Raw genomic sequence first — 13,202 nt, forward strand, 5'->3', positions numbered from 1 at the left:
TATGTTGGGTGCTGTATATTTACATACAAGTCTTGGATTGGGTTTATTTTATGAACCCGCCCTTCTTTAAAATTATTTATTCATGAAACATTTAAAGTGCTTTTTTTCTCATCAATAAAGGTTTTTGAATATATATTTTCTAATTCTAATATATATAATATATCTTTTCTTCATATACATATATATATATACCCGAGAAAACAAATATGTCCATGTAGTGAAAAAGTCAGTGCTGTAATACCTCTAATGATAAATAGAACTATCACACCTGGGCATTGTTTATTGTAAGAAGTACATATAAGCTTCTCCCATGGCTCTCAACTTTTTGGGGATATTATCTTGCTGAAATTCTATATAAATACATTTATTTTAGAGGAAATATACATGTGATGTTCAGACTTCAATCAGAATCTTTTAACTTGTGACAATTAAGACCAATATACCTAAACACTTATAAAATAATACATGATGTAGTGATATGTCTAGTTTTGAGTGTGTTTTATTTAATATAGGTGCATATAATATACATGTGATATATGTGTATGCATATTTAACACACATAGACTTACACTACATGGCTAAATGATATGGTTTGCTCTATGGGTATACTGGAGTGTCCTCTGAAGTAAAGATTAGTGTCTATAGTGTGTATAATGTGTATAGTCAGAGAAATAAGTCGATCTTATTTCTCTTCCCCTGATGGAGGGATTAGATACCCTTAAAAGATGCTTATGGAGCTCCTTGTACTTCCCCTACCAGGGTCTTTAGACAATTATTTGTTATTTTCTGTTTCCTTCTACTCTTTGTTATCTTCTGTTTGCTTCCTTTTGTCTGACCAACAAGTATTTATTGAGCACTTACTTATGTACCAGAAATTCTGATGGACACCTGAATGAACATGGAAAATGTGGTTTATCCTCAAATTGCTAACATTCAGATATATAGTTATAGATGATAGAGATAGAGATATCTATAGATATAGTATATAGATATCATAGATATATATAGTTATCGGGAGTTACTATACACACACACACACACACACACACAGTGGGAAAGAAACCTTAAAGAATTTCTGGGTGGAATAGATGTGATCTTATTCACATTTTTAAAAGATTTCTTTTAATGCTATGTGAAGAATGGATTGAAAAGGGAGAAGAATGGAAACAAGAATGCTATAATAGTGTCTAAAGAAATAGATGATGGTAACTGAATTTGGTGCTGACGGTGGAGATAAGATCAAAATGGGAAGACTTCTTGAATATTTGGAGGCAGAACTGACAGAACTTGAGGATGGAATGGATGTGGTATATGAGGGAGAGAAAGGATTTACAGGTGCTCCCCAGATTGTTATCTCTTACAATTGAATGATTTGTAGTTCAATTTACTAAAATGAGAAGCTTAGAACAATAATAGGTTTAAGAATAGTCCAAATCTCAATTTTGGACATATTAAATTTGAGGTTCCTTTTAGATATCTCCTCGGAGGTTTCAGGTAGCAGTTAGATGCATGAGTCTATGGGACTCTGGAGACAGACTTGGACTGGAGGTAGACATTTAAGCAACATCAGAGTGTGCAAAGGCTGGTACTGGATCAATATTTCCTTAGAGACAGATTGAAAATAGAAAGTGTCTGGGAAGAAACCTTCAATCCCATCCGCATTTAGAAGTTGGGTGGAAGAAGAATCAACAAAGGAAATGAGAAGGAACATCACTAAAGTTGGAGAAAAGCTGGGAGAATATGATGCCACAGAAGCTAAGAGTAGAGCATTTCAGGAAGGAGATAGTTGTCAACTGTGCCAAATAGCTGCTGAGAAAGAGATGAGAATATGCATGTTTTTGTTGGACCCCCTCCCAACTTGGAGGTCATTGACGATCTGGACAAGATTGGTTTCTTTTAAGCCTAAGTGTCCATCAACGGACAAATGGACCAAGAAAATGTGGTTTATTTATATGATGGAATACTACACGGCAATGAGAAAGAATGAAATCTGGCCATGTGTAGCAACATGGATGGACCTTGAGGGTGTTATGCTGAGTGAAATAAGTCAGGCAGAGAACAAATACCTTATGTTTGCATGTATAGGAGGATTAGGAGGATCTTAATGGAGGACTGTGGGGGAGAATAAGGGGGGAAATGGTGGGGGAGGGAGAGAGAGGCAAACCATGAGAGACTCTTGAATGCTGAGAACAAACTGAGGACTGATGGGTGTGGGGGGGTGGAGCGGGGAGATGGGCATGGAGGAGGGCACTTGTGGGGATGAGCATTGGGTGTTATATGGAAACCAACTTGACAATAAACTATTTTTAAAAATAAATTGTAGAGCTCAAATTTAAAAAAAAAAGAAGATTGGTCTCTTTTAGTTGGGTCGGTGTCAGATGAGAGTAGTTGAAGAGTGAGCCAGAGATAAGGATTAAGCAGAGACAATAGAGGATTTGCTCAAAAATATTTCACATGATGGGAAACAAAGACATGGAGAAGCAGTACAGAGAGATGTGGACTCTATGAAGATTTGATTTTCCAATTAGCTTATATATATTTATGTACTTGTAGGAATAATCCAGTAATGAGGAAAGGGCTGATGACATGGAAGGAAGAAGCAGAAGAAAATTTTTGAGCATATGTCAGGAGATAAGAGCAAAAGTGCAGAGATTTGTCTTTGATAAGAACAGCAAAGGATGGGGGGGGGCAGAAATAGTGCCTTGCTAACTGTTTTATGCCCAATGTGTACAGTGCTTGGCATATATTAGAATCTCAGTAAGTATTTCAGAATGAATCAAGTAAACATCCACTGCAAGCCAGGGAAACAAAGAAGCAGCAGGCACAAGGAAAGAGTGAAAAGCAGAGAGGGACAGGACTTGATACTCCTTGATTAGTTATTTCTTATTTTATAATGTGTTCTTTGTCACCCTGACCAGACAGCTAAGTTACATTTCTTTAAATCGAGCTCAGTTATTTTAAATGTGAAGACACAGTCTATGTGGCATTTAATTTAGTTTTTAGGTTACTTAGCGTTTATTAGGATCTCCTCACAATGTGAATTCTCAAATGGTGTTTTCTATCTTACTAATTCATTTTCAGATCCACAGCAAGAGTCTAATAATTTGTTGATATGCATGTAATTGTCCTTATTTTCCTTAGTTTCCATGATTGCCTTCAGGGTTGATAAAGTTATTGATTATAATAAACCAAAACACACATTTACAAATCACACATCCATTTGGCCTTAAAGATCCATATTAGCACTTGGTAGGATTTAATTCACTGTTGATGTTTGTTTATAAGGCTATGAAAACTCTAAAAAAATAAAGTCTATATACTCTGCTGAGGTTCACATAAACTCACTTTTTTATGTCTGTCTCAGGATGTTTAGATGAAGTAGAAGATAGATGATCTATTATTAAAACTCTAATAAATACATTTTGAACACAGAGTACTCTAAATTGTCTTTGAAGATTTGTTCTTTAGCGATTGTCTTCCTCAAAAGACATGACAGCCAGCAATAGTCAAAAATTGAACAGTGTAAAAGAAGCACATCATCAGATAAGCTACATTTGCTTACCAGAAATAGTTAAGATTTTTGTTTTCTTTTTCTATCAAGAATGATTGTATTGATGTTAATAAATTACAAAACTTTATTATTGCATTTGGAGTAGAGGAAATGATGAGTTATGAGATTCCCATATATTTCTCTAGTTCAGTGCAATGCAGACAGAAATGATATATATATATACTCTAATGGGTTTATGAATAATGAATGTGCTGATGTATTTTTTATGATATGGTAATACAAAACTGAAAAATAATGTACTCGGAAGATTGCTGATGAGTTAATAACAAATGTGAATTTATTCTCACACATTCAGTGAGTGAAATTTTTATGTTATTTTATTCTAGACTTACTGTGAAATTTTTATTTGTAGCTTGTTAGGAAATCATTAAAGATTGATCTCCTCTCTTATTATTCTGTACTGAAGCTATTCCAACGCCTTGATGATTTATTTGAACTTTCTTGAGACTTTGAGTGATACTAACAGTCACCATCTTTAGAACTAATTTCAGCCTAGGGAATAGGAAATTTAACTTAATTTAAATCAAGAACTGGTGTGTGTAACAAAAGAGCCCCTGAGGAAGGGTCGTGTAAGCTGAGAACTGAATGATGACAGAGTAAAGCAGTTGCAAAGTGACAAAAAGAATAGCATATTGGAGTATGTGGCATCCCTAAAGTCAAAAGAATCTCATATTGCTCTAGCAATGTGGAGATTACTGGTGATCTCCCTGCTGCCCACCTCCCCATACATCAGCACTGACTATTAACCAGATCGTCAGCCTTCTTCAACTTTCTTACCCTGATATTTGCAGAGAAGTCCCACAAGACATTGGCTTTCTCATACACACAGTTCTTTTCATTTTGTATAATGCATAGGAGAGAAAGAAGTCTCCTGCCCTGGCTCACTGGGGTCACGTGTTCTGGAGTCTCCGGTATCTCAGTTGCCATAGCTGTCAGCAGTGGTGACATCTGCCTGTGCCTGTATGAGGCTTCCAGGACTGATGCTGGTGCCATTGATACCTGCACCAAGGACACTGTTCTCTTATTGCTGCTGAGTCTCCTCATTGAGGACCCGTGTGCACGGACAAGCTGACTGAGCCCTCCGTGGGCTGAACTCTGCTCTGTACATCACCGAAGAATAGGGATCTCTCTCCTGCCCTCCTTATGCCATTCTTGTGTGCTCCTTGGTTTTGTATGTGCCCAAAATTATGTTTTGTTTTGTTTTTCAGGCTTGCCTTCTCCAGAGTTCCATTTTGAGTCTAGACCTCCTCTTCCATTTCACTTGAGTCCATTGTCCTTAAATCCCTCTTTTGAGAACCAGTCTTCAATTTCCTTAGCAGAGTTTTCTTCCCAACAAGGTCCTTAGTCTCTCATGTAAATAGATACATAGTTCTTTCCAGGCCACAGATGTTCTAGTTATGCCAGATTTCCTGAATCCCCAGCTGGACACACCATGGTCATTCTCATGTTACTTCTATACTTTTGGCAGCTTATGTTTTTCAACAAATGTCTTTTACAAAAGGTTTTGAAATAATGTGATTACATGTGAATTTTGAAAATTCTTTGTTTGATTCCAGAATCTTCATTTAGTCCTTATGAAGTCACCTAGAGACAATGTATCTGATTAAACTAGCCATTCCCATCTCCCTCATCCCTCTAAACATTAACTAGTTCATTAGTAAGGAAATATAATTAACTTGTGATATATTATAGGAGTTGCTATGTCTATAAAATTCAGTGTAAATTATAAGTTAAGTAAAATGTCAGTAAAGTTCACCAAGAAACAAAGCCTCATTTTCCATACTAAGCAGAGTGAGTCTAGCCTTTGCTTGCCTTCTGCAGAATGTACACATGGCATAATAGGACAATTGGATTTAGAATTAGAAGCCCTGGGTAAGAGGCCTACTTTTGCCACTTATTCATTGTCATTTAAGTTTTTTGAATTTAAGTTTCCTTATCTGTGAAATAAGGCAAAACTATCTGGCCAGCTTAATGATAAAAATATAAGGAGTGGTAACATTTATTGAATGTGTACCAGGTTCCAGGCAGTGTGCTAAGCATGATAGAAGCTTTATCTCAATTAACCCCCCCAACAACCTCCAAGGAAGGTATTTAAGAAAATGACCTTGAACACAAAAACCTGCATGATGGTGTTTAGAGCAGCTTTATTCATAACTGCCCAAACTTGGAAGCAACATAGATATGCTTCAGTAGGTAAACAGATAAATAAATTTTGGTACAGCTAGACAATGGAATATTATTCAATGCTAAAAAGTGGTGGGGGGGGAGGGGAGTCATGAAAAGACATGGAGGGAAGTTAAATTCATAATACTAAGTGAAAGAAGCCAATGTGGGATTGGCTTCTATAATTCCAACTCTATGATATTCTGGAAAAGGCAAAACTATGGAGACAGTAAAGAGATCAGTGATTGCCAAGGGTTCTGGAAAAGGAAGGGTGAATAGATGGAGCAAATATCCTATGATACTGTAACAGTGGATATATATCATCATACATTTGTCCAAACCTATAGAATGTACAGCACCAAGAGTGAGCACGAATGTTAACTATGAACTTTAGGTGACTATATGTGACAGTTTCATTCATTGTAACAAAAGTTCCACTCTGGTGCAGGATATTGATAATGGGGTGGGCTAGCATGTGTGAGGGCAGGAGGTTTATGGGAAACCTCTTTACCTTCCACTCAGTTTTGCTGAGAATCTAAAACTGCTCTAAAAATAAAAAAAAAGTCTTAAAATAATACTGACCTGGATAGTGGCTAAGTAACTAGCCCAAAGTCATTTAGCTAGTAAGTAGAATAACCAGGCTTTATACCGAGACCATCTGACTCCAACAAGACCATCTGACATGTTGCACTTAACTGGTGTGCTATGCTGAATGGGAGATAATTTTCAAATGTACATGAGAGTGGTATCAACTCTGAAATCACTGTGGTTACTTTCCTCTGAGATATGTGGTTGAAGCCAGTCATTTCTCAAAAAAAGCAACTGCATTCTCTGTAACTGCCAACTGATATCGTTTCCCAGATACATATGGTGATTTTAAATTAACAATGTAACATTTTATTCAAAAACCATTGCTCACAATTATTTTAATGCCTTAGTATCCCTTTAAGATTTTAACACATTTATATAGTTATAAAGTATACATACTTTGCATTATGTATATAAGTATACAACTTCACATTATGCTTATTTCACTGAATATTAGATTATGAACTTGTTTAATTTATTTATTCATTCAGAAGATATCACTGAGCTTCTTACATAAGCCAGGCATTGTCTAGTTTCTGTGGTCAACAGTAAGCAAAACAGCCAATATTCCTGCTATCTTAAATAATACCTTCTAATACAGAGAGAATATTATATATCAATGATGGAAAGTGCTGAAGTAAAATAAATAAATAAATCAAGGTAAGGAGGCAGACAGTGACAAATAAACAAGGTGATAGTTTAAAATCATCTGATTAGGGAAGGCATTTCCAAAAAGGCAGTGTTTGAGTAGAGACCTATGTGAAATGAGGGTATGAGCCCTGCATATATCTCAGGAGGAGTATTCCTAACAGTGAGGCAGTGCACACAAAGGCCCTGAGGTCAGAGAGAGCTTGCTGTGTTTAAAGAACACCAAGCAGATCAGAACAGAAGGAGTAAAATGCAGGGAAGATTGCTAGAAGATGCAGGCTGGGACAGGGATGAAAGGATGGAAAGAGGAAGAGAGGATGCTGTTAGGAAGAACAAGTAGGGCCTCTGGAGGGATTTCTAGGAAAGCAGTGATATCATCTAACTTATGGCTTAAAGGAGCACCTGGGTGGCTCAGTTGGTTAAGTGTCTGTCTCTTGATTTTGGCTTGGGTAATGTTCTCATGCATTGTTAGACCCTGCATTGGGCTGAGCATGGAACCTGTATGAGATTCTCTCTCTCCCTCTCTCTCTACCCCTCCCTCACTCCCTCCCTCACTTTCTTTCTGTGTGTGTGTGTGTGTGTGTGTGTGTGTGTGTGTGTGTGTGTATCTTCTTCCCCCTTCTCAATAAATACATAAACTTAAAAAATTTACCCCGGCTTTGTGCAGAAAATAAACTACAGAGCATAGAATAGAAGCAGAGACCAGTTAGGAGACTACTGTCATAGCCCAAGTGACAGATGATGGGAGTTAGGGTGGCAATGACAGAGGTGGTGAGAAGAGATCTTCTGAATATTGTTCAAAGGTAGAGCTGATTGGATTTGCCAGCTGTTGTGAGTCATGGGAGAAAGGAGGCAAAAATGATGCCTGGCTTTTAACCTGAGCACACAGAAGGTTGGAGTTACCAGTTATGGAGAAGAAGAAAATTAAGGGAGGAACAGATTTCAGGTGGAGGTTGGTAGGATAGGAATCAAGAGTTCAATGGAGACAAGATCCAGTTAGTCATTGTTTGTGCTGGTCTTAGTCTATCAATAACCAAGGTTGTGGTTGAATTGGCCCTTGTGATTCTTATTATGATTGCAAGATGCCCTTCAATGAAAACCATCAGGGAAGTTTGAAAAAATAAAGGTTTATTACTTACAGGACCTGGAAATTGCACAACACACCCGGAGCCACACAGCAAGATCATGGGGAGAGAGAGAGCACGAGCATGCACCTAAGGTTCTGCTTTTGTGGGGGGGGGGGGGTTGAGGGTTTCATGGCTCACTCTTTATTGATAAATTTGAAACATATGAATGGGAAGAGAAAAATAAGTGGCCCAAATGATCAGTTATTTAAATCAACCAAGATCTCTAAAACAAAGGAATCCCAGGAGGGGTAGGCAGCCTACCTCTTTATCTAGTTGTGTGGCTAGTGATGTGTTCATTGGAGTTTGCCATCTTCATAGTGGATGCCTTCTTTGAAGTGGATCCTTCTTTGAAGTGGATGTATCAACAATCACAACTTAAGTCAGGCACATGCATTACAAGAAAAAGAAAAAAAAAAAAACACTGTCAGGGCTTATGCTACCATTATCCAAGTGGATATGTCAAGTATCCAGCTGGATTTACAAGTCTTGCATTCTGAGAATGAAGTCCTGGTTAATTTCAGACTGTAGTTTAGAAAAAAAAAAAAAAAGGAAGAGATGAAGAATTGGGCACATAAACATTCAACATAGAAAGGCCAGGAAATTTAAAAAAAAAAAAAAGTGACTGGTGAATAAGAAACAAAACCAAGGTGTGGCCTCCAGGAAGCCTGGTGAGGAAAAAGTATCATAGAAGGGATCATCTATGTCAAAGGCTCCTGGCAGATCAAGCAAGATGAAGACTGAGGCCACTGGATGTAGCTATAACGGTTTAGTATAACAGGAGCTGATACAGGAGAATGACAGATGGGATTGAGGAATTGGAAACAATAAATACAGACAATTCTAGAGACCTCTGTTTGAAAGAAGGGTGAGAAAAAGGGATGAAGGCCAAACAAGATCTTTTGGCTTGTTTGGCTTTTGTTTTAACCGAAGAAATATTACAGCACGTTTGTAAGCAGATTGAAAAGACCCAGTAGAGGGACACCTGGGTGGCTCAGACGGTTAACCTTCTGGCTTTGGTTCAGGTCATGATGTCATGGTTCATGGGTTCAAGCCCCACATAGGGGTCTTTGGTGTCAGTGCAGAGCCAGCTTGGGATCCTCTGTCTTCCACTCTCTCTGCCCCTCTGCTGCACACATGTGTGCACTCTCTCTCAAAAATAAACATAAAAAAAAGAAGAAGAAAGAAAGACTCAGTAGAGAGGGTCAACTAATGATGCAGCAGAGGGAGAGACAATTACACAATTAACCTCCCTTTGATGTGCCATAACAAACTTACCATTTTGCAATGATGTTCATTTAAGTTGCTTCTGATTTTTTACTATAATTCTGCAAAGAAAACCTTTGTGTCCATTTATTTTTATTCATTGAAATCACCTCCTTAAGGTAAATATGCATGTGGGGGATTACTGGATCAAAGATCATGAACCTTTTTAAGACTCTTGACAGTGCCCTATTCCTTTAAAAAAATCAGTTTACCATGCCACCAGTAATGTATAAATGATTTTTATTGCAACCTTGCTAGTTATGCCATATATCTTGAGGCCATAGTTCAAGGAATCCCAATAGTATTTCAATTGCCCTTATTCTAATAGACTGATAGTTCCTTAAAGACAGAGATAATGTCTTAATTATCTTTATTCCATTCTTTTTTTCAGACCAAATATTTCACTACTAATAATAATTACAGCAGTCATTTATCTGAAATCCCTCTGTGTTAAATCATAATGGTGTGCATATGGTGAAGTGGAAAAAAAACCACCAATTATGGAATCAAACCAACCTGTATTTAAATACCAGATTCATTATGTGGGCTTTGGTTAAATCACTTTAGATTCCCCATTGGTAAAAAGATTAATAATAATGCCTGCTTTCTAAATTGTGATGAAGGTTGAAATATCTGTAAATTCCATAGCACAGTATATTTTAGAGGAAATTAGAAAAGCTTTTTCATGAAAATACCTTGTAAACATATCATTTTTTCAAGGCAGAAAGAAAAGAAAATCCTTCATGCGACACACCTTGTCTGTAGTCCACAAAGTTCTCACCTTATAGTTTTGTTAATTACCATTAAAAAAAATCCCCATGAATTTCAATTCTAGTAAACTGTCGAAACAGCAAGCACCTGGGGTATCTCTTGGGAAAGCACAGGCTGCTACAGTAGGCCAGGGATCAGCACTGTCTCTAGAAATAGTACCAGGCAGTTACCTCCAGGTGACTAAATGAGGCTTCGTCTCAGCACACAAGCTTAGAACGCTTTATGATTAGCCCGGCTTGCTATGGTGAGGAAATAACATAAAGAGCACAAATGGAAGTCAAACTCATCACAACATCCAGTCACTTTTCAAACAGGTAAGAGAATCTTTCGTGACATTAATGGTGTGAGGTTAGGAGGGTAAATATTGAGATTTCTGTCTGTATCTGTTCGGGTGGCTGTATATGAGTGAGTCAGCAGAGAATCTTTGTGATATCTAGGGAAATATCTTTAGCCTCAAAGTTGGAAATTAACAGAAAATGCTATGCAATTATTCAGCATCTCTAAATAAAGACCCTACCGTGATCATAAGAAGTTTCTCATAAAATTTGTATCCATCCTAAAGAGAATGGAATTAAAAATACATCCACTTGGACAGAACTGGAAAATACATAAAAGATACTGAGTGGAGCAGATATTTTCTTATGTAGTTCCCACAACTGACATTGCAGAAAGGATGACCTAGCTTGCATTTATAATCACTAGAAAAAGAAAAGTTAAATGGACCAAGTCACTAAATCTAGATGTTTTTTATTGCATCTTGGGAATGCTGCCTTTCCACAGTGACTTCACTAAAAGACTAGTCAGTATCTTCCATTGTAATCGGATGTGGGGGACCAATGAATGAAAGTCAGTGACATGACACATCCCTGGTCCAATTCCCAACCAGGGACCTCAGCTTTGTTGTTTTCCACCAGTAAACCAGGAACTGTATTATGAAAACTTGTCTGCCCTCATAAGAATTATGGCTCTCATTAAAAATTATGTATGAATTCATTAGTTCATCTGTACAGTGCTATCCTCAGATTTAAAACCTCACAGGACATTTAGCTCACTTAAGTTTATTTCAAAAATATGTATTGAATTTAGAATTTAGTTTGTGTGTTTAATAATACAGTGGTTCTGGTGTTGGTACAAAGTTAAGGAAATTCTGATTTTATCTGCTTTCCATGATGATGAATAACCATGTCAAAAAATACTGCATCTGGAGTTTCAATTCATCTTAATAATAAAATTGGTCTAACTTCCTGTCTAATTCAATATTGCAGAAAACAGTCATCAAGATGGCCCAAATATATCATTTGATTCAAGAAGTCAATTTCTATTTGCCATAAAATATAGAGTTGTCAGATTTCCCTTTTTTTTAGTATGTCTCCTATGTGACACTTGAGCAGATAAGAATCCCAAATGATGGCTTGACAATAATTTCAAAATAGGATTTGGGGTTTAGAAGCAAGATTTTAGGCTTAAAAGAAACAAAAAATGTTAGTGATTTTCTAGTGCATAGGTACTTTTTAATGTGAGGAAGACTAGTGTGTTTAAATCTGTCGTTTCATAGGATTTAAAGTCTTAAAGAAGATGTAGGTTTTTAGCGTTATATACCAAAGCATCTTCCCTGACAGTTTCCACAGTCTTAAATTTATTTTTTTTAATTGCTAGGGTGAATTACTCAGATGACAATTGATGCTGAGTTGTGTTGTATGAAATTAGACATTTCTAAATTTAGCTATAACAGGAGAAATAAGTTATATATAACCTCCTTTGTTTTTCTTATCAATCCATGCACTTGTATTTAAAATTTTAATAATTAGACCAGATATAACAATCCTAATAAGTACCATGGCCCCAATCATATTAAAAGAAAAAAAGTAAAGAGTATTACAGAAAATACTGGAAAAGATAACATGAAATTGGCTGGGTCACGCTGTGTATTACAGTTATGCTGCAGACAACATCACTTAGAGTCTTTCTTTTATAGAACTGATATGGTTCTTGGGGTGCTAACAACTAAAATAATACCTTGTGGAAAATTATATACTTACTATTATTTTGCCATCTCTTTCTGCAGATGAAAAAACCCCACAAGAACATTGACTAAATCTTGTCCCATGTTCTGTCTTTATTCATTTGTACTTATGCAGAAAATATGTTAATTCCCCCTGTGACAGAAATATCAAGATTACTGAGAATAAAAGTTGAAAGGACACTAAATCATAGAGTTCTTTTTTTTTTTTTTTAAATCATAGAGTTCTTATTTGCATCTCAAAAACACATGCCAATAAACCTCGTTTCATTTTAGCATGTTTCTTGGAGAATTATGTAGTTCACCAGAAGAGCAAAAAACAGAATGCTATTACAGTCATTGAAGTAGAACATAAACTACTTCACGGAGGGAATGGAAATAAAAGAAAATTTATAACATCCTTCCATGGACGTTAGCCTCCAAACCACCCTTGCGATCAGACTGACTCTTCAGAGCCCGTGTGGTCTCCCTGGTGGCTCAAAGCTCAAGCATTTGCATAAGAAAACTTGAGAGTCCCGAAAGAATATATTTCTGTTGATTGAATATAAGCACATATAAATCAAAGAAAACCATCTCTCTATTTTTCCCACATTGGGAATAAAGCACCCATTGGCCTGTGAGGATTGCTAATTGCTTCCTTTTTTAAAGTAGCATTTATATATTTGATGGTTTCGGATAATCTCAGTTTCTGATTAGCAAACAACAGCTTGGAGAGTGAACGATTATTATTTTGTCCCTGGACATCTACTTCCAAGCATCCCTAACTGCCACTTAGAAGTTAGTTTGGTCTCAGTTCTTACTGGAAACAGTGGTCAGATGTCCCCTCTGTCCTTTCACGAAAGCTGCATGAGTGTCACAGTCATGGCTGTGATGATTACAGTTTTGTCATCTTGACGGAGCTGGATGTAGAACCTGAATTCGTCTGACCTGGTTTTCCAGGCAACATTTGCCTGAGCATTGGGCTTTTGTTCACACAGGGTTTCTGCCTGGCCCCGATTCCAACCATTTTCAACTCAAGCTTTTGGCTGCTGTGTTCTGCCTCCAGCATGAG

General features: G+C 36.9%; 1 protein-coding gene across 1 annotated transcript in view; it reads left to right on the top strand.

Annotated features, from left to right (window-relative positions):
- The first annotated feature begins 1,202 nt into the window (after positions 1–1,202).
- PTPRR (protein tyrosine phosphatase receptor type R) overlaps positions 1,203–13,202 on the top strand; it is a 141,173-nt gene continuing 129,173 nt past the window's right edge. Inside the window, 1 exon segment of the mRNA XM_039245606.1 lies at positions 1,203–1,307. Within this exon segment, the coding sequence (XP_039101537.1) occupies positions 1,203–1,307 (105 nt within the window).

The sequence above is a fragment of the Hyaena hyaena genome, unplaced genomic scaffold, assembly GCF_003009895.1.
Source record: "Hyaena hyaena isolate Hyena2069 unplaced genomic scaffold, ASM300989v1 scaffold_262, whole genome shotgun sequence".
Taxonomy (NCBI): domain Eukaryota; kingdom Metazoa; phylum Chordata; class Mammalia; order Carnivora; family Hyaenidae; genus Hyaena; species Hyaena hyaena.